This window comes from Drosophila albomicans, chromosome 2L (genome assembly GCF_009650485.2).
Source record: "Drosophila albomicans strain 15112-1751.03 chromosome 2L, ASM965048v2, whole genome shotgun sequence".
Classification (NCBI taxonomy): domain Eukaryota; kingdom Metazoa; phylum Arthropoda; class Insecta; order Diptera; family Drosophilidae; genus Drosophila; species Drosophila albomicans.
In genome coordinates, this window is record NC_047628.2 from 28,669,990 (window position 1) to 28,689,520 (window position 19,531).

Sequence of the window (19,531 nt, forward strand, 5' to 3'; positions counted from 1 at the left end):
CTCTGGGGCTGTGGCAGCAGCAGCAGCAGAAGAAGAAAGAAAAAAAAAAGAATTGCAAGCAGCTAGCAGCAGGCAGCAGGCAGCAACAACAAAAAGTTGCAGAACTTTGTTGCAGGCTTGGAAACGACCTCGCTTGCATCATTAGAAGTGGTGCTCCCAGCAGCAGACACACATTGCCAGCAGGAGAGAAGAGACAGAGTGAAGCGAGGCTGGTTGCAAGTTGCAAGTTGCTGCCGCAGACAAAGCCAAAGTGCTGCTACGTGCCTTGGGTTGCATACAATCGCGCCATCTCGCTCTTCTTCTGCTGTGCACTCTTAGTGGACTGCGCAATCGAAATAATAAACCCAACAGTTGGACAATTTTCTCGACGTGAGTTTTGTTGCCAGCAACAGTTGCTGTTGGTTGTTGTTGTTATGAGAGCAATGCATGTAAAACTTGTCACAGGCAGAAAGCGCAGCAGGCGGAAAGCGGGCAGACAAACCAATTGACCTTTGCCGAGTGTGTGGGGCTTCAGCCCTAACCCTAAGACTCGTTCAACTCGACTCTTGAACTAAAACTGGCTTCGAGTGAAGTTGGAGTTGAAGTTGAAGTTGGCCCTGACCATTGGTTGCTGGTTCAATGCACTCAATCAAGCAATCAATCAATTGTATACCATGCCAAAATCATTAGTGCCACAACAATGCCGGCCATGGCTTGACCCACAGCCCACTTAAGGCAGCAGTTGTAGTTGTTGTCGCTGTTCGTAGTTGTAGTTGTAGTTGTTCGTCTGCTTTTGCGGATTTGGGCAATCAAAGCGCAAATACCGCCAGGCAAAACATGCGCCAAGAATTAGAGAGACGTCAGAGAGAGAGACAGTTGAGACCACAGTAGGTAGAGATGCGATAGATTCTACTCTTGTGTGTATTGGTGTATTGGCTCAAAATGTTCGTGAGAAATTCGCACGCTTTTTTATCGCAATTGTTTATGGCGGCATCTGCAACACAGCCTCATCATCAACAGCAGCAGCCAGAACGGCAACAGCCACACATAGTCGCCGTTTGTCGTTGCCATTGACAACGCCAAAGAAAGCCTGGCCAGGGCCACAGATTCCCCTCTACACTCCATCCCTGGGTGCAACGTATGTACAACGTGACTTACATATTTGCCACCTTCTGTTGCAGCAGTTGGCGTTGCAGTTGCAACTTGTGGGTGACTTTTGCATGCCTGATTGCCGCTACGTTCCGATAGCCAATTGTTATGGTTGTTGTTGCTGTTGCTGTGGTTGCTGGCAACCAAAAATTAGAATTTCTAATGGTCCTTTGACTCTGACTCGAACTCTGTTGCATGCCCATAGCTGGACTCAAGGCAGAGTTACGACCGCAGTTCCAGTTGTTGTTGCAGCTGCAATTTGCGCGTGTTAAATGCAAACGCCGCTGCAACATTTAACTGTTAAAACGTTGTCGAGTCGATTCGCGAGTCGCGTCGCGTTGAGTGTGCCAAATTATAGTCAATGATTGAATTCAATTTGCAATTGAAAACACTCGCCCGGACCTAACCCAAGCTTAGCCTTTGTCTCACTCTCTGTGTGGGCGTCAAACAACTCACAGTGGGAAGAGTGAGAGAGAGGAGAGGAGAACAGTCTTCATCAGCTTGGCCATAACTCAGCTTTACGAGCGACAAGCGGATGATGTCATTGTGCATTTGTGTGCATGTCTGTGCATGTTTGTGACTGTCCGCTGTGTGGCACGTGAATGCACATTTAATTGCCAAGCGGCGACCACAAAATGTAATAAGATGTAAACATCTAATAAACGACAAGTTGCGCCAGCTGCCTCATAAGTTAGCTGCAAAAAGTAAAGATACAAAATACAAAACGATTGTTATCTTAATACTTTCAGCAATCCACTTTTGGATATCAATCAAGCTGCGATTTATTTCATTAATGCACATAAGTCGAGGCCATTTTAAGATAACTTTAATTTTGCAGTGATATAAATTTATGGTTTCTTCTTGATATATTTGCAGTTTGCATGGCTTGAATGGAGGCGTAAAAGATCAGCACTGAAACTGACTTTAATTGCACTTTGAGGAGGTGAGTTTAACTATTTATTTATGCTACTTTTTATACCCGCTACCCATACGGTAGAAGCGTATTATAGCTTTGTGTCTTCAGGAAATGTGTGTAACAGAATCAGCATAAAAATCTGAGACGATATACCCCTATCGTCCTGTCAGTCTGTTCGTCCGTCCATATGAATGCCTACATCTCAGAAATTATAAAGGATAGAGCTTTAATTCCTCAAAATTTGCTTTTGATCAGATACAAATTTTACAAGTTCTTAAAAAATACGTTTATGGTATATGCAATGTGAATGTAATACATTATTAATATAGCAAATATAACTTTTGGTATGTTTTTAGTATTTTGTGGTATATTTATTTGGTATATTTTAAAATAATACCGCAGTGTTTTGCTTTGATTCACAATGTGTAACGGGTATTTCACAATGACAATCTGGTATATTTTGTGTATTGTGGTATATTTTGAATGTACTACTATACCAAAATCTTAGAAATTATAAAGGATAGAACATTAATTCCTCAAAATTTAATTTTGATCAGATACAAATTTTAAAAGGTCTTAAAGAAATACGTTTGGTATATTTTAAATGCTATGGTATATTTGAATGTAGTAGTATATTAATATACCAAATATACAATGTGAATGTAATACCTTATTAACATACCAAGTATAACTTTTGGTATATTTTTAGTATTTGGTGGTATATTAATTTGGTATATTTTAAAATAATACCGCAGTGTTTTGCTTTGATTCACAATGTGTAACGGGTATTTCACAATGACAATTTGGTATATTTTGTGTATTGTGGTATATTTTGAATGTACTTCTATACCAAGATACTAAATATAGCCTTTGGTTCTGGTAGTATATTAATATACCAAATACACAATTTGAATGTAATACTTTATTAATATACCAAGTATAACTTTTGGTATGTTTTTAGTATTTTGTGGTATATTAATTCGGTATATTTTAAAATAATACCACAGTGTTTTGCTTAGATTCACAATGTGTAACGGGTATTTCACAATGACAATCTGGTATATTTTGTATATTGTGGTATATTTTGAATGTACTACTATACCAATATACTAAATATAGTCTTTGGTTCTTGCTTACTTGTTACAATTAGTCTGAATACTTTGCTGGCAACCCACTTGCAGTTTGCACATCGCTGAATTAAATGTATGTGAAGGTAATGAATTATTATTAAATCAAACGCAACAAACAGCCAAAGCAAAAGCGAAAACAGTTAAGCGACTATTTTTAGCCATGCACATCACACGCCACAAAGATGAGCAACATCGTGTACTATAGATATTTTACATGAGTGTAAAATCAATTGGGGAAGATGAAGTGAGGAATGAAAGCTGACAATGACGAAGTCGTTGATTGTGAAATAACTATTGGAAATATCAGCAAACGGATCTCGCATTTAAACAAAAAATTTACATAGATTAGAGAAGCAGATTCCCCAGGGAAATGATTTCATTTCATACATTAGTGATGTAATTGTTGTTTGAGAAAAGCGAATTTAAATCGCTTTAATTTTTGCGAGAGCAATGTTAATGAATTTGTAGCTCGGAGTTTGGAGAATGTTTAAAATGTTGCTCATTAAATGCTTTCCAGCGATTTTGCAGAACTAAGTGGGATATAACTAATTGAAGTTGGCTATAGCTGGACGCCCTGTTGCTTTAATTAGATTGCTCAGCTCAAATTAACTGTAACTGAGCCAGACATAATGCTAAACGCTGAAGAGAGCGGGAGGGGAAAGAAGTGAAATTAATTAGCTTGGCTTTTACGATCCATGGCAAAGTCAACACAAATCAAGTTTGTTGCCTGAGTCTTTCGCTTTGGAGTGAGCAACGCTAATTAAAATGACCAGCCGACTATCTCCTTCCCTCCCTTGCTCTCTCTTACACCTTTAACATGCTGTGCGCGGTCATAAAAGCGCACATTTCTATAATAAGCATGAAATGCAGACTCTATCCATTGGACCCTGTCGCTCAACTATAAATAACGCCCCGGCTCAGCGAACTAAGACCACAACAAGAGTTCGTTCGGATGTTGTCCACTCTTTTGCTGTCCGCTTGTCCGCTGTCCCGGTATTGATGTGTGTCCTGTCTACTGCTTTTTAAATCAAATGATAATAAATCACCCGCAGATATCATAAAACATGTTGCTCATAACCAAGCAAGCAAGCAACCAGCCCAAGCAACCAAAGGGACAACTCTCCAGCTCTCTGACCCTGCTCTCTGTGGTTCCTTCGTTCCTTTTGGTGGGAAATTTGCGCCGTTGCTTAGAAGTTGCATCGACATCGACCACGGGATCGGGATCGGGTTCATGCCACAACCTGGACTTGAACTACACATCAGTTCGGTCTCTGGCTGTTGCTGTTGCCGCGCGCGCCGTTGTCTAATTTGCATAAATGACAATGAGAGTCATAAAACATGCGTCGTTGTTGTTCGTTCGCCTCGATTGTCGTTGCCGCTTGCCGCTTGCTGGCTGCCTGCTTGTTGCAATTTTTAAATAAAAATATTGCCAGGCTGGCTGACTGGCATCATCGTCATCATCATCGTGCAACATGTTGCATGGCTGTTTGCTGTACGTTGTGTTGTGTTTGCCGCATAAATTAGATTTCGCGCTGATCTACACTTTTGCTGCTGCTGCCGTGAAGCCAGAAGAAAGTGCAACCCAAAAGCGTTTTCGCTCTCAGCAACAGCAGCATGTTGCATGCCCCCTTCGTACTCTCTTCTCTCCTTTCTCTTTGCGTTCTGCAGCCGAGGAATTTATATCGCCGAAATGACGGTCAAAAATGTTAAGGGCCAAAAGCGTGTCTGCAAGTTCAAATGCGAACGAGTCTCGGTTGCCGTTGCCGTTGCTGTTGCTTTTGCTGTGGCATGCCACTTGGGGCAAGTCGAGGATGCTGCTCAACTGCTGAGGCCGCCCTCAGGCTACTTGTGCGGCATGGCAAGGTGAGGCCGCAGTCTTCATTCTTCTCTTCCTCTCTCTCTTCCTCCTCTCACTGTCTCAAACTCCAAGTTAAAGTCAAAGTCTTGTTGTGTTGGCCAATGTTGTTGCCCTTTTTGAAATTTATCTAAGCTTCACTTGACACTTGTCGTCGTCGTTGTCGTTTTCCACATTGTTGTTGTTGTTGTTCAGTTGCCTGTCTTCATGTTGGAGCCTGCCTTGAAATTTCCGCAATCTCGCGCCTTTAAAGTTCCTGCAGTTATCATTAGACACTGTGAGCCTCGGTCTTCAATTTTCTACTGATTTAAGTTAGCCACACACACTTGGCCTGGCCCATGTGTGTACACCTCTTCACTTCCCTCTTCTCTCCTGCTTTTCAGGTTCGCTTGCCTCAGGCGTTTTTCTTATTTGACGCAAGCATTTTTCTTAGTCTTTTCTTTTGAGTGTGCCTTTTGTGTGTGATGCTCAGTCTCAGCCCATAACTGGCAATTGCACGATCTGTTTGCAGCCTCCGCCTCAGTTCAGTTGCCAGTTGCCAGTTTCAAGTTGCCATGACACTGCTCTACGGCATATCGAGACGACAACAGCATTGGACTGCTTTAGCTAGATAAAGCTCTATATATTTAATAAATAATTCCACAAGATGATTAGCACACAACATGCAACAATTGGGCAGAGACGGAAGAGCTCTTTAATAGATTGAATGAACTAAGTCTTAATGCTGAAAAATATACATTGTAGAAGTTAGAGTAAGTAACGAGGAGTTTTCACAAAATATAGTTTGTCTTTTAGCACTCTCTTAGATGCAGTTTCAATTCAACAATCTCAGCATAGCGACAATCAATCAAGCTATTAAAGCAAGAACTTTTAATCATCCAAGGTAGCTGAAAAGTCAGTTACCAAATCTAAGAGCAGCAATAATTTGTTAAAGTAAAATGAGAAAGAGATTAGGACCCAAAAAGAAAAGAAATTTAGGATCTACACAAAAGTTAAGTCAAAAGATGAGTAACTTGATTAAGTTACAGAACAAAGTTCAAATTTTTAATATAATTTAATTAATAAGAGCTAAAAAGTGTTGTCACAAATTATGAAGTACATCTAATTATTATTTTCTGTCTGTACTTTTATTGCACTTTATATAAAAATGTTATTACAGCTTAAAGATATTACAATAACTCATAGAAGATTTGCTGAGAACTTTATGAATATTTATAGATACTATTATTATCATGCATAACTATTTTATAGCTAACTTATAAACTTAACTTCGTTCTTATCAATTTGCATTACAATGACTCTTAGGTTGTTCTGCTTTTCGTATTCGCTCATCCATAACTGAAAGCATACTTTTAGGCACAGATTGTGCGCAAACATTCAGCTGGCAGATCAAGAAATCAAACTCAAGCCCTCAAGCTGCACTTTTCACTCAAACCCAATCGAAGATCGCACTTCAAAGTGGCGAAGACACCCGCTGCAAGGCAACAAAAATAAGAACGAGAACAAGAACAAGAAAGCCCCTTATTTAGTTGTAATGAAGTGTTGCAGGGCAGCGGCGGCAATATTGCTATGATTATTATTTGTTTTGTTTGGTTTTCTGTTTTCTTTTTTTTCGATGTCATTTTGTTGTGGCGAGTTAATGGAGCGAGTCCATAAATGCGAAGTTGAGTTGAAGAACTCAATCAGAATCAGAAACAGAATTCAGCGGCAATTTGTTGCGGCCCAAATGCATGCCACATGCCTTATGCTGCATGCCACATGCCACACGTTCACGCAAGAGGAACAAGCGCCCTTTTTGGCTGGCCATAGATTATCTTGTCCGATTGCGTTTACAAGCCAATCCTTTCGGGCAGCTTCCTTTGGCCATGACCATAAACGCAATTAGAAGAACAATTGTTAGACATGCAAAGCGTTGCCAAAGCCCTTCGAGGCAGCATTGAATGCTGCAACAGGCGTGGCCATAACAACGATTGCCATCTGTGGCGACACAGACACAGACACAGACATAGTCTTGGACCTTGTTGAGTTGTGGTGTGCTGTGCGTGCTTATAACTGAAATGAGCAATTACCTTACAAAGGATTTGACTGCACACACAAACAGAGAGGGAGATAGGGAAAGAGACAGAGACAGAGACAGACTGAAGAGGCTGGTCGTTGCTTTTAATAAACTCCTCACGATGCTCCATGTTAAAGTGTCTCGCGCGCCTGGCGTTGACTTGTGAGAAAGCTCTCTACTGCAGTCTTCACGCTGACCACAGAGAGTTCAGTTCAAATATTTGAGAATTTCCACAAACACGTCACACGACACAGCCGGAGGATGGAGGATGAAGAGGAGAGGACTGAGGACAGTGACAGAGCATGTAAGCAGCCCTTCAGAGAGGAGGAGGAAAAGAGAGGCTGGGAGGCGAGAATGGTTGGTTGGTCACAACTGTGGCACCCGCACGCTCATGGCTTGTATTTGGCTTGTTAACTGCGCTTGTTTACTTTATGTTAAATTAAGTTGAAAATCGTGCAATGCAAATCAGTTGGAAAAGCTGCACAACCAGAATCACTTCACAACACAGACTTCGGTTGCGACTCCGACTTTGACTTTGACTTTGACTTCAACTCTTACTCGCATACAATTTTCCAACTCTTTTTCTAATTGCCAAGAGTTGCAGCCAGTTTTAGAATCAGAGTTGCACAGTTGCTGATGCTGTTGCTGTTGCATTTTGGAGGTAGAGAGGCCACGGCTACTGTCACTGATTGCTTTGCATACAAAATGAATTAATGTCATTGAGGAGGAAGAAGATGTTGCCCATCCGCCAGTTGCCTTCGTTGCTTCGGTAGCAGCCACAGAACAGTGCTGACAATTTGGCCGTTTTGCAGTTAGATTTTAATGAACTAATTTACAATTATTATTCTGATTAATAAAGTACTTTTTTAGACGCTCAAAATAATCCTAAAAGTCAAAATTAGAATAATTATAATTTATTTACTTCTTTTCCGAATTTTTGTTTATATTTTGTAACCAATTCAGTTTAAGGCTTTCTGCTTAGTGGTGATTATAGTATATCTAGAAATCAAAATTAAATTAATCATTTTAGTAATTCTGCTTTATATTTGAGAATAAATGTTGTCAACAATTCAATGTGTTTTTTCTGCTTCGTAATGATTCAAATATGCTTTAAAAAATATTTTCTTTACATATTTGACTTATAAATGTGCTCTCAATTCTAAGTAAAAATCAAATTTAGATTTATTATATTTTGTTTATTTAAATAATTCTCTTTTATTTTTAAAAATGCAGAATGTCAGCAATTCAATTTGTTTGTCAAGCTCTTAATGCATTTCCTTTTGCCAACACTGTTGAGCAGATTTCAGACCTTAGATTTGTTTGCCCAACGGGCTGCGAATGCTACAAATTTCTATGAGTTGTAAACGTATAAAAGCCAGAGAGAGAGACAAGGAGAGCAGAGTAGAAAGAGACAGGGAGAGGAAGAGGATGAGAGTGAGACGCCAGAGAGATTTGCTGGCTTCAGCTTTATATTATCTAAGGGTCCAAGTCGTCTTCATTGTTGGCAGTTATCAAATGCAGCACATCAGTCAGAAGCCAAGACGAGACTTAGACTCAAGAACTGAGAGACATTTGCATCATATAACTATGTGTGTATGTGTGTGTGTGTGATGTTTGCTGTGGACGTCACACACAATAATTAAAATGCTCCGACTGTGGCTTTGACTTCGACTGTGGCTGCGACTGATTGTTTGTGCCGCCTAGATAAGTGCAACTTGGATGGAACTTGGATGGCTCAACTGGCAACTTGGCAGCAACTTGCTTAGCTTAGATAATGCAATTCTTTTCTTATGCAAATTTATGACTGACTGACTGACGGACAAACGAACAAACGGACAGACGAACCAAGTGAACGGCAAATGCCATTCAACCTTTCTAAACACTCTCTGTTATAGTTTGGCATGGGGCAAGCGGCAAGTTTGCTGCTGCAAGTTCAATGTACTGAACCTTCGCATAACTACGGTGGCTGGGTCGTGCTGCCACGCCCATGTTGCATGCAACCGCACTCGGATAATTGATTTCAACAATCGCCTTATCAGCGTGTGAGGTAGCTGAGTCTTTGCCTCTCTTCATTCTATTGTCACGCAGCAGCTTTATGTTATTATTATTATTTATTCATATTTTTAAATCATAGAGGTACCAGATTCTAAAAATATTTCAAATTAATATACCAAAAATAATAATATATACCGAATGCTTTATTTGGTATATTGGCATTTTATTACATTCAAAATATACAAGTAAGAAATCTAATAAATATACTGAAATATAATAATAAGAACCGAATGCTATATTTGGTATATTGGTATATTACAATAAAATACTAATATATACCGAATGTTATATTTGGTTTATTCATAAAATATTACATTGAAAATATTCAAGTAAGAAAGCTATTAATATACCAAATTATTGTACCGAAGAATACTAATAAATACCGAATGTTATATTTGGTATACTGAAATATTACTACATTCAAAATATGCGCATCTCTAAATCGATTATAATATTTGCTTTAATTTCTTTAGTTTCATTTCTCGTTTTGTTTTTCGCTATGTAAATGAGCCACAAACAAAACAAAATAAAACTGAGCAACAAATGAAATTTCGAAAATCAAATGCTAAACACACACAACTCTTCATTTACATTTTGCCATTTGGGCTTGACATAAAAGTAAAAGTTATTTATGCTTGGGGAACAGAATAGCTAAAAGCCAGAGACACGCGTTAGCTAACCGTCTATTAAGTTATTAATCGAAAAAAAGTATCAATATGCGCAGTCTATAAATGTATGCTCATAAATCTCGAACAGTTTTGCTCGGAGATTTATGAATTCTCTCAGAAATCCATTTACAAACTGGGTCAAACTCAAAAATAATGGCTCAAAATATGTATTTGATATGTTCATAAATTTAGACTAGCTAAAATTAATTTGAACTATTTCTTGGAGAAATCTACATTTTAATTTTAAATTAATCTCTTTATTGTAAAAAGAACAAATCTATAGACTATCTCATATTACCTTTGATAAAAAATATTTATGTCACATATTTGTACAATGCAATTAATAACTCAATTCTATGTCAAGAAATCCTTTTAAAAAATGATTTACAATTTAATATTGAAATTATGAGTTTATCCCTTATTTGAAATGTTTATAAATTAACACTCCTCTTTATCATTATTCTTCTTGTAAGCACCTCTTTTCTGAAGTCATCTTCCTCTTCATTTCATAAGGAAATAACTGCTTTTATTGCATTAAAAGTAAGGTCATATATTATAACTATAATTCGATCGAGTAATAACTGAATATTCGGTGGAGTTATGAATATAATTATTTATATTGTGAAGCGAAGCAACCGAAGCAGCCTTCTCCTTGTGGCTGTTTGTAAACAAGAATTGAATCTGCGAAGCAAAAAAGAAGAAGAGAGACGCTATAAAAAGCTGCACTTATGGGCCATAAAAAAGGTAATGGCTTCTTGAGTTGCAGTCTGATTTCGGGTTGTCCTACATAATTTATTAATTAAAATATTATTAAATTGGCAATTTCATGCACGCGCCGCTTGCCGCTTGCCGCAGCGCAAGTGCCACATGTTGCATAACGACACACGCTCTTATTCTTGACCGTAATGTTATTCATATTTTGTATTTTCTTTTGCAGCTTGCAGCTTGGGGCATGCCATTTTTGGGGGCAGACACCAAAAGCGACGACATTCCGGGGCCAGAAAATATGATCAGCCTGCGGGCACAGAGAGGACAGCTCTGAACAGCGATTGCTGCTCAGGTTTTGCCAAGTAAAATATGCCAAAAAAAAAGAGGAGGCTGAGCAGCAACTGAATGTAAGTTAAAGTCTTGTAAATTATGCGCAACAGCGTGAAAGCGGGCGTTTGGCTGTGTGGTTAATGATGATACCGGATAACTGGCACTTAAAGGATATTTATGCTGCAAGTGCTGCAGTATTTATGCTCAATCCACAATCGAGACTCAGTCAGAGAGACACTCGTTAAATTGCCAACTCAGCGCAGCGCATCGCATGAATTTGACTCGAGTTGAGTTGCGGAATTTGCAGTTTATTTTTGGCCAGAGCTGGGTCAGAGGCGGCTCAACTCGAAGTCGAAGATCGTTATGACGATGAGTCTGCCTAAGCCTCTCGAGAGCAAGGGCATTAAAAGTCCATTAAGCAGCGCTCCGCTTGCGGAGGCGGCTTCAAGTTTTGCTCCACTTTTCTCAAGCAACGAATTAAGAGCCAAAAGTTTATTTGTTTTTTTGCTGTTGTTCTGACTGCTGCTGATTATTGTTGATTTCTGTTGTTGTTGAGGCAGCGTTTTAAAGTGTTATGCAAATAAACCTGAAAGCAAACAAAGAAAGCGGAGAAAGAAAGAAAGAAAAGAAATGAAATGAAGCAAATCGCAAAACTCCAATAAAACATTCATATTTTTGGCAACAACAACAACACATTCGCTGAGGCGGTATAAGTAGCTGGCGCTGTGCAAACATCAGCGTCACTTTCCACCCGACTCCGGACAACTCCAGACAACACCAAGATGCGTTCCCAACTAGCGCTGCTGCTGCTCGGCTGCAGCCTGGCGCTGGCTCAATACAACTACGATGCGCCCAAGGATCAGCTGAGGACTGTGAATGAACGCTTCGAGGATGTCGTCGATCTTGTGGCTCACCAGAACGAACTCAACGAGGGCAGAGCACGTAAAGGAGCTCGCAATCAATGCACAACCAAAGCCAACTGCTGTGAGTAACACGAGTAAAGCAAAGAGTTTCTCTCTCTAATCCTTTCTCTTTCTTCTTTTTCAGTCTGCGGCTTGCCCAACGTCAATCGCATTGTGGGTGGCCAGCAGGTGCGCACCAACAAGTATCCTTGGACCGCGCAGCTGGTGAAGGGTCGCTACTATCCGCGTCTCTTCTGCGGCGGTTCGCTGATCAACGATCGCTACGTTCTGACCGCCGCTCATTGTGTGCACGGCAACAGGGATCAAATCAGCATTCGCCTGCTGCAGCTGGACAGATCCTCTCAGGATCCTGGCATTGTGCGTAAGGTGATCAAGACCACAGTCCATCCCAACTACGATCCCACACGCATTGTCAACGATGTGGCGCTCCTGAAGCTCGACTCTGTTGTGCCTTTGGGTGCCAACATGCGTCCCGTTTGCCTGCCCGATGTCAACCACAACTTTGATGGCAAGACGGTAAGTTTGTCGCCTAAGTCTTTTGTATTTGATTAGCTATAATTGAGTGCATATGAACGTATGAATGTTAGGCCACCGTTGCGGGCTGGGGTCTGATCAAGGAGGGCGGCACCACCAGCAACTATCTGCAGGAGGTCGAAGTGCCCATCATCACGAACCAACAGTGCAGGACGACGCGCTACAAGGAGAAGATCTCCGATGTCATGCTCTGCGCTGGCCTGGTCAAGTCCGGTGGCAAGGATGCCTGCCAGGGCGACAGTGGCGGTCCTCTGATTGTCAACGAGGGTCGCTACAAGCTCGCTGGTGTGGTGTCCTTCGGTTACGGCTGTGCCCAGGCCAATGCGCCTGGTGTCTATGCCAGAGTGAGCAAGTTCATCGACTGGATCAAGAAGAACACTGCCGATGGCTGCTATTGCCAGAGCTAGAGTTGAATATGGAATACCGAATACCGAATACGATAGTTTCACTTGCATTAATCCCATTCTAAATTATTCTAAATTATTCAACATGCTGCTCATCCAATAAATAATTCACCATAAAATATTATTTAATTTCGAATACATCAAAGAAGATGTCAGAGTCTCTAAGAATAGAATAGCCCAAGGGCTGCATTCTAAAATGGCGAATTGATTCTTATCGTCGAGTGAGAGTATCGATCTCTGATCCACCCTCGAATCTTGAATCTTGAATCTCGAATCTCGTTCAACTTTATGATTAATGCCTCGAAATTGTTGCAACGTCCGATCGAAATCTTTGGCAGCAGACTCTCGCTCACATCATAATCGCTCGCTGTGGCTGCTTCGGTTATCATTCCTGCTCCGAGCTGTCAATCCAACTGCCAACTTCCAACTCGCGACTGCCGACTGCCGACTGGCGGCATAATTTGTTTTGACTCATTTTTATGCACAGCTCATAAATTCACATTGGCACAAAGCAGAGCAGAGTCTAAGCTTGGGCTACTACGATCGACTGACTATATGATCATCGTCTGCCATTGATTTACTATGTGAACACTTTATGGCTGTTTAAGTTGTTAAATTGAATTAAGATGAAATAAATTCTGGAGCAATTTTTATGTTTGTTAATAAATTTTGCATGCCCCTTGCGATAATTTGAGCGATCGCGATCGCGCTTGCTGCTTGCTTCTTGCTGCAGACTCCCATCTTCGACTCCCAAGTCCGATCGCTTTGCTCTGCTTGACTCATAAATTCACTGGCTCTTTATGGCCACTAAAAATAATGCCAAGCAACGCGCCAGACAATCGAAATAAATAATTCATGCGTATGAGAATCGAATCCCTCTCCACACACACAAAAAAAAAAACATATCGAATCGAATCCAACAGAGGAGGAGTTTTCCCTCCTTTTCGCTTTTGTTTCCCTCGGTTTATACCCGTTATCCGTAGGTTAAAAGGGTATTATAGCGTCGTGCCTCCAGGGAATATATGTAAGAGGCATCTCCCACCCTATAAAGTATATATATGTATACTTGATCAGGGGCAGCAACCGATACGATAGAGTCATGTCCCTATGGGTCTTAGTTACTTTGGGTGACAATTTTGTATATTTTCTACTCTGTGGTATATTTTGAATGTAGTATATATTATATTATATCAATATACCAAATATAACTTTTAGTATATTTTTAGCATTTTAGTAGTATTGAGTAGTATTTTTGGTATATTATCTTGATACAATCTTAGTATTTTCGGTATATTTTCAAATTAATGTCACATTGTGGTATATTGTAAATGCAGTACTGTATGAATATACCAAATGTACTATATCAATATACCAAATACAACTTTTAGTATATTTGTAGTATTTTTGGTAGTAGTTAGTAGTATTTTCTGTATATTAACTTGATATAATCTTAGTATTTTTGCTATATTTTAAAATTAATCCCACACTGTGGTATATTGCGAATGCAGTACTGTATGAATATACCAAATATAACCTTTGGTATATTTTTAGAAGTGTTTGAGGTATATTAATTTGGTAAATTTTAAAATCAATACCGCACTAGCGGGTATCTCACAGTCGAGCACTCTCGACTATAACTTTCTTGGTTGTTTTTTTTTGCTTATTTTTGGGCAGCGCCCAGGGGAGCAACTACAAATGGAGTGGAGTGGAGTGGAGTAAAGTGGAGAGATTGTGGCACTTGGATTCGCACTTGCATTCGTGTTTGCATTTTAGATTTTTCACACCTCGCAACTGACGGTGGTCTCTGTGGTTCAAAGCCGCCGCCGGCAGTCGCCACAACCTGTCCATGTACTTGGCACTTGGCACTTGATACCAGCCCAGCAAAGAGTCGCAATCCAAGTCCAAGTCGAAGAGTCGAAGTCGAAGAGTCGAAGTCGTAGTTGGAGTTGGAGTTGAAGTTGCAGTTTATCTAATGCCATTGGCAGGCCCAACTGTCGGCGTTGTCCTCACCAAATTTGGCATTGGCTTTTCAAATGTCTGACCGCGAATTTGTCGTGACTTGTTAATGATACGTTGCTGCACACACAGAGAGAGAGGGGGGAGAAGTTGCAAGTGTTGGCATGTCGCTTAAAAGCTGTTGCAAGTTGCCATGGCCGGTGCCATCTTTGGTCTAGGGAGAGTTGTTCCCTCTATACTTAGGGCTGTGTCTATGTTAATACGCGCATCTTCTAGAAGTCGACTTGTTTTTGTTGCCTCCAAGGCTATCAGTTTTCATTGATTTGAATAGGACCTGCTATTGCCATAGCTGTTGCAGTTGCAGTTGCAATTGCAATTGCAGCTAAGAAAACTAAGACTATTTTCAATTTACAAGTTGCCATAAATATTTCAACTTGTGTGCTTCTGCTGCTGCTTCACGTTCTCTCTTTACTTTTTTTGTTGTTTTTCAGCAGTCGCCGTCAGCATCAACTTGTTCGTGCTGCAATTTATGAGCTGTGCAAAGCCAAGAGGCAAACACGGCCACAGAACATGCACCAAATCTGGAATTGTGATAATTAAACCAGCGAGTGAAATGAAAATGATTTACTTCGACACGGTTTCCCTTTCAGTCCCGCTCTGCAGGATGAGCCGCTGCTAAAGAATTCGCAACTCGTCATCCGAGTGAAGCTTATATCTTATATATACATATGTCTAGTGTCTAGACCATTAATATTTATAAGCTCAATGCAAGCGCAGACATCATTTGAACAGCAGCCGACAAGTGGCGGTAAGTTGAACATCATTCAGACAAACACTTTCAGATTCATACATAAATGGGCAAAAAGGCGTAAAACACTTCGCAAATCCCGACATAACTTAATAACATGCTCCGAGTAGCGTCTTCGCTGCCTACGACTTCTCTTTATTTCGTGAATTTATGGCCACATCTAACTGTTGGGTTTATGATGATATTAACTATTCAATACGACAGTCATAAAGGCAGACAGATCTAATCTTCGAATGAAACACACAAAACTGCGAAACGACGACCGCCAATACTTTTTCTATCGCTCTCTTTGTGAGTCTCTATCTTTGTTTATATACTTATTAGAGGAATTATACACATTTTCGGGTAGTAAAAAGTTCCTTTTGTCCGATAACTAAGATCAATTTCTTTGCCTCTGTTATAGATATGTATAATTATTATTAACGACTCAAGCAACAACTATTTCTTTTTCGATCAATCTCTTTTTGAGTCTCTCTCTTTGTTATATTATTATATTATGATTATTCGCGATATAACAATGTGGATATATAAAGGAATGTTAAAGCCAAAACATCTCATATTTTACGGTTTTTTGGTTAAGTGATTTGTTGGTTAACTGAGCTCAACTTAAGTTGCCTCTGTTATAAATATAATTATTATTAAAATTATAAAGCACTAAGGAGCAAAAGACAATTCTTTTTCTCTCTTTGTCTCACTCTGTCTCTCTCTCTCTCTCTATTTCTATCTCACTGTTTATATGATTATTAGATATAAATATGTACAAGCAACAGTTAGTCACATTTTTGGACAATAACAATTGAAGTCCGTTGACTTTAACCTTTAATATTATTATTATAATTATAAAGAGCTTTAATGCGTTTCAAGGGCATCTGCTTGTGATGTCAGAGTATTGAGTAAATCCTAAATCTCTTACTTGTTTCACTTTCATATCACTTTACGGTCACGTATTCCCAAGGGGGGGCATTTCCCAATAAGCTGGGGCATAAATCAAACATTTTTGTATTATTTTTGGGTTGCTCAACACGTTCGCAGCTTTAGTTTAGCGCGATATCTTTTGGCATTTTTGCACGTTGCACATTTATTTTAATTTCTTACTGATCTTTTGCAAATAGGCTGGGTTCAAAGCGATCAAGAGAGAAGAGGGAAGCGAGGGAGGTGGAGGTGGTTGAGTCCGATGGCAGATTATCTCTGTCAGTTTGGGTCTTCGGGCGGTGTCCATACCGAGAATGGGAATCAGAATGAGAATGCACCTCGTTTGGCTGCCTGCAAACTGCTCATTAGTTTATTAATTAAGTTGTGCAGCGCATTCTCAGGTTCCCAGGGATGCTGCTGTGGCATCTTTAGCTTTAGCTGTGGCAGTTACTGTAACTCCGGCTGCAGCTTGCAGATTTATTTCTGCCCATTATGAAAATTGTCTACATCTATGCTCAAGACACTGAGTTGAGAGAAGAGTCGCCATCGTCTCTTAATATTATTATGCTAGTTGCAGCAGTTATTTTAAATTGTTTTGCCGGGCCTAATGATACCCTATGAGCGGGCAACTAGCAACGGGCAATGGTCAATGGGCCCAACGGCACTTAAATCGACAGTAGTTGAGCTTTAACGCCTGGCCCAGGGTCCGCACCCAGAGCTAGCAGAGTTCTTCGCTGCTAAGTGGAAGGTGTTGAGAAAATGCACAAAAATTAATCATTTTATAATTACTAAATTGCCAGCCAGCCAGGCTTTGCACAAAGCTAAAGCCGAAACAGAAAAAGAAACAGAAACAGAAAGTTTAGCCATTTTCCAGCTAGTTTCGCTGGCGGCGTGGGCGTTTTCTGGCCAACTGTTTTGTGACCAAATGAATGCGTTCTGTGCCGTGAGGTGACGTCACCTGCGGCACTAAAGGGGGAGCAGCCCCAGTGAACGCCCCAAACGATCAAATCAGACGACCTTGGCGCTGTGCAGCGCATAACAAGCGGCATTCTATACGCTTTGAGATCCAACAAGATCTCGATGCTGTTGTTGTCTCAGTCGCTGTCTCAGTTGCTGTCGCCCTGTCTACATTTTTTCTCGCTTTACTTTTAATTTTGCACGCGTTCCAGCGTTTTTTTCTGATGAGTTTGTTTAGTTTGAAATATGTTTTCTATACGTGCGTCATGTTTGGCCACAGCAACAACTGAAGAGACTGAAGAGCTGAAAAGACACAGCTCTGACTTGAGCTAGAGAGCCACACACTTTAGCCCCCGGGGGCTGCAGTCCTTGGCGGGCTGGGACTATAATTAAAGGTATTGGTAGGCGTTACTATTGGCTCAGTTGGCTGCTGCCTGCTGGCGGCTGCTTGAGATCACTTTTGCCTAGCTCGACGGCGACGCGGCGGGACATCTCATCTCTGATTTGGCCTGACATTTAGCAGTCGCATTGCGTAAGTCTTGCAACCACAACAGCAACCGCAACACAATCTCCATTAAGAAGCTACTAGAGTTTTGCCGAACTCTGCGCGTACAGTTATGCAAGTTTCCTGTTGCTTCTAAAAATTCTTGAGAAATTACTTTGGCAGCGCCTAACTTTGGGCTTTGCTCTGACCATTAATTGTGTGGCGGCAGCTTCTGTGCTTCTCTGCCAACAACAATGACGATAACAACAACAACAGCAACAGCTGTCCAGCGGATGTTGAACACAATTTGCTTTACCCTTCCAACGCCTTCACCTGAAGCCATTCATTCGCTCACTCGCGCTCTGAATTAATTAGCACTTTGGCTTCAAAATTAATTACAGCAAATAACAAGTTACACACCGTAGACCAAGCTTTCGTCTCAGCCCCATAACCTCAGCACCTAACCCTAAACCTCCTCTCATCCCATTTACAATTTCGTTGATTTCGAAAGCAAAATTTACTGAGAATTTCTGCAATTTCAGATTCGTTGTCTGCCAAGCACACTTAACATGGATTCTTCTTGCTTGTGAATGATTTACATTTTAATCAGGCAACAAACATTTATAATGCGGCACAGTTGCACATCACATCATCATCATCAGAAGGAAGGCCACTCAAGAGGCAACCAGGGAGGAGGTGCTAAGTGCTACTCAAATGTGGCACAAGGTGCAGCACTCTGCTCCGCTCTGTTACGGATAGATTACCCCAAGACTGGGTTACCAAATTAAGGCGCCAACTAGAAGCACACGCCAACAAACCAATTATCACCTCAAAGTGTTTAACTGTGAGATACAATGCCTTTAACCAAACACAATGAGAATTAGTAAATAATTTGAAATGCCTTAGTTTCTATGTAAAAAATTGTACTAATATATTTTTAAAATTGCATTATATTTTATATACATATATGTATGTACTTAACTCATATACATATGTACAAAGTATTATATTGTTTATAAAGTTGAAATATTAACTGTTCTTCAAAACTAATATCCTTTAGTATTCTTGAAAATGACATTGGTTTTTAAGCCATAAATCGGTCAAATCCTTAAGGATCTGGACTTACCGTTTTGTAAACAAGGTCAACATTACTTTCAACTAGCAGTAAAGGATTCTAAAAATATCAACAAAAAATCTGCCTTAAAATTTTTTAATTTTTTCAAGGGGGGAGTATAGAAAAATTGTCAAAAAATCGGAAATTCCATCGTATATTGGCCATTTGAAGGACGATCTGAATGTCCTTTGGCACAAGGATAACTCCTTCCAATAAAACCTAATTGGCATATCAAAAGGGACGAATGTCCTGCAAATGGTCAAAATATAAGGACTTTTTTGTATACAGAAAGTAGCGTATATCTTGGCCGTATCCTGCCTGATCCTTGCCGACCATGTGTCAAGCAACAAGTTTTGATGAGGGCTACCATCGAACCAAAGGACATTTAAATCGTCCTTGCAGTTCTCGAGTTATCCTGGAATTTTCAAATTTTGCCGTTTTCTCATGAGCCGCGAACCAAAAAATTACAAGTGTTGGATCCTTAGATGACCCCATATTTTTTGGATGCCAATCAATAGAGTTCGTCCTTGCGATCCTAGGAATATATGTCCTTTGAAAATGCGGCAGGATATGGCCGAGATATAGCCTTTTTT

General features: G+C 40.3%; 1 protein-coding gene and 1 non-coding gene across 2 annotated transcripts in view; both read left to right on the forward strand.

The window, feature by feature from the left end:
• Window positions 1-18,800, forward strand: part of LOC117565812 (uncharacterized) — a 97,936-nt gene extending 79,136 nt beyond the window's left edge. The window contains exon 3 of the transcript XR_007954594.1: window positions 18,367-18,800. This is a non-coding gene — a transcript (uncharacterized LOC117565812). The remainder of the gene's footprint in view (window positions 1-18,366) is intronic.
• LOC127564973 (trypsin-1) lies at window positions 11,564-12,826 on the forward strand. Its single transcript, XM_052002669.1, has 3 exons — window positions 11,564-11,830; window positions 11,894-12,285; window positions 12,357-12,826. The coding sequence occupies exons 1-3, from the start codon at window positions 11,629-11,631 to the stop codon at window positions 12,708-12,710; spliced, it is 948 nt and encodes a 315-aa protein (XP_051858629.1). The 5' UTR covers window positions 11,564-11,628; the 3' UTR covers window positions 12,711-12,826.
• Window positions 18,801-19,531: the final 731 nt, after the last annotated feature.

Coding starts and splice junctions, on each gene's coding strand:
- LOC127564973 (XM_052002669.1), top strand. CDS start 11,629: ATGCGTTCCCAACTAGCGCTGCTGCTGCTCGGCTGCAGCCTGGCGCTG. Junction 11,831..11,893: donor CACAACCAAAGCCAACTGCT/GTGAGTAACACG, acceptor CTTCTTTTTCAG/TCTGCGGCTTGCCCAACGTC. Junction 12,286..12,356: donor ACAACTTTGATGGCAAGACG/GTAAGTTTGTCG, acceptor TATGAATGTTAG/GCCACCGTTGCGGGCTGGGG.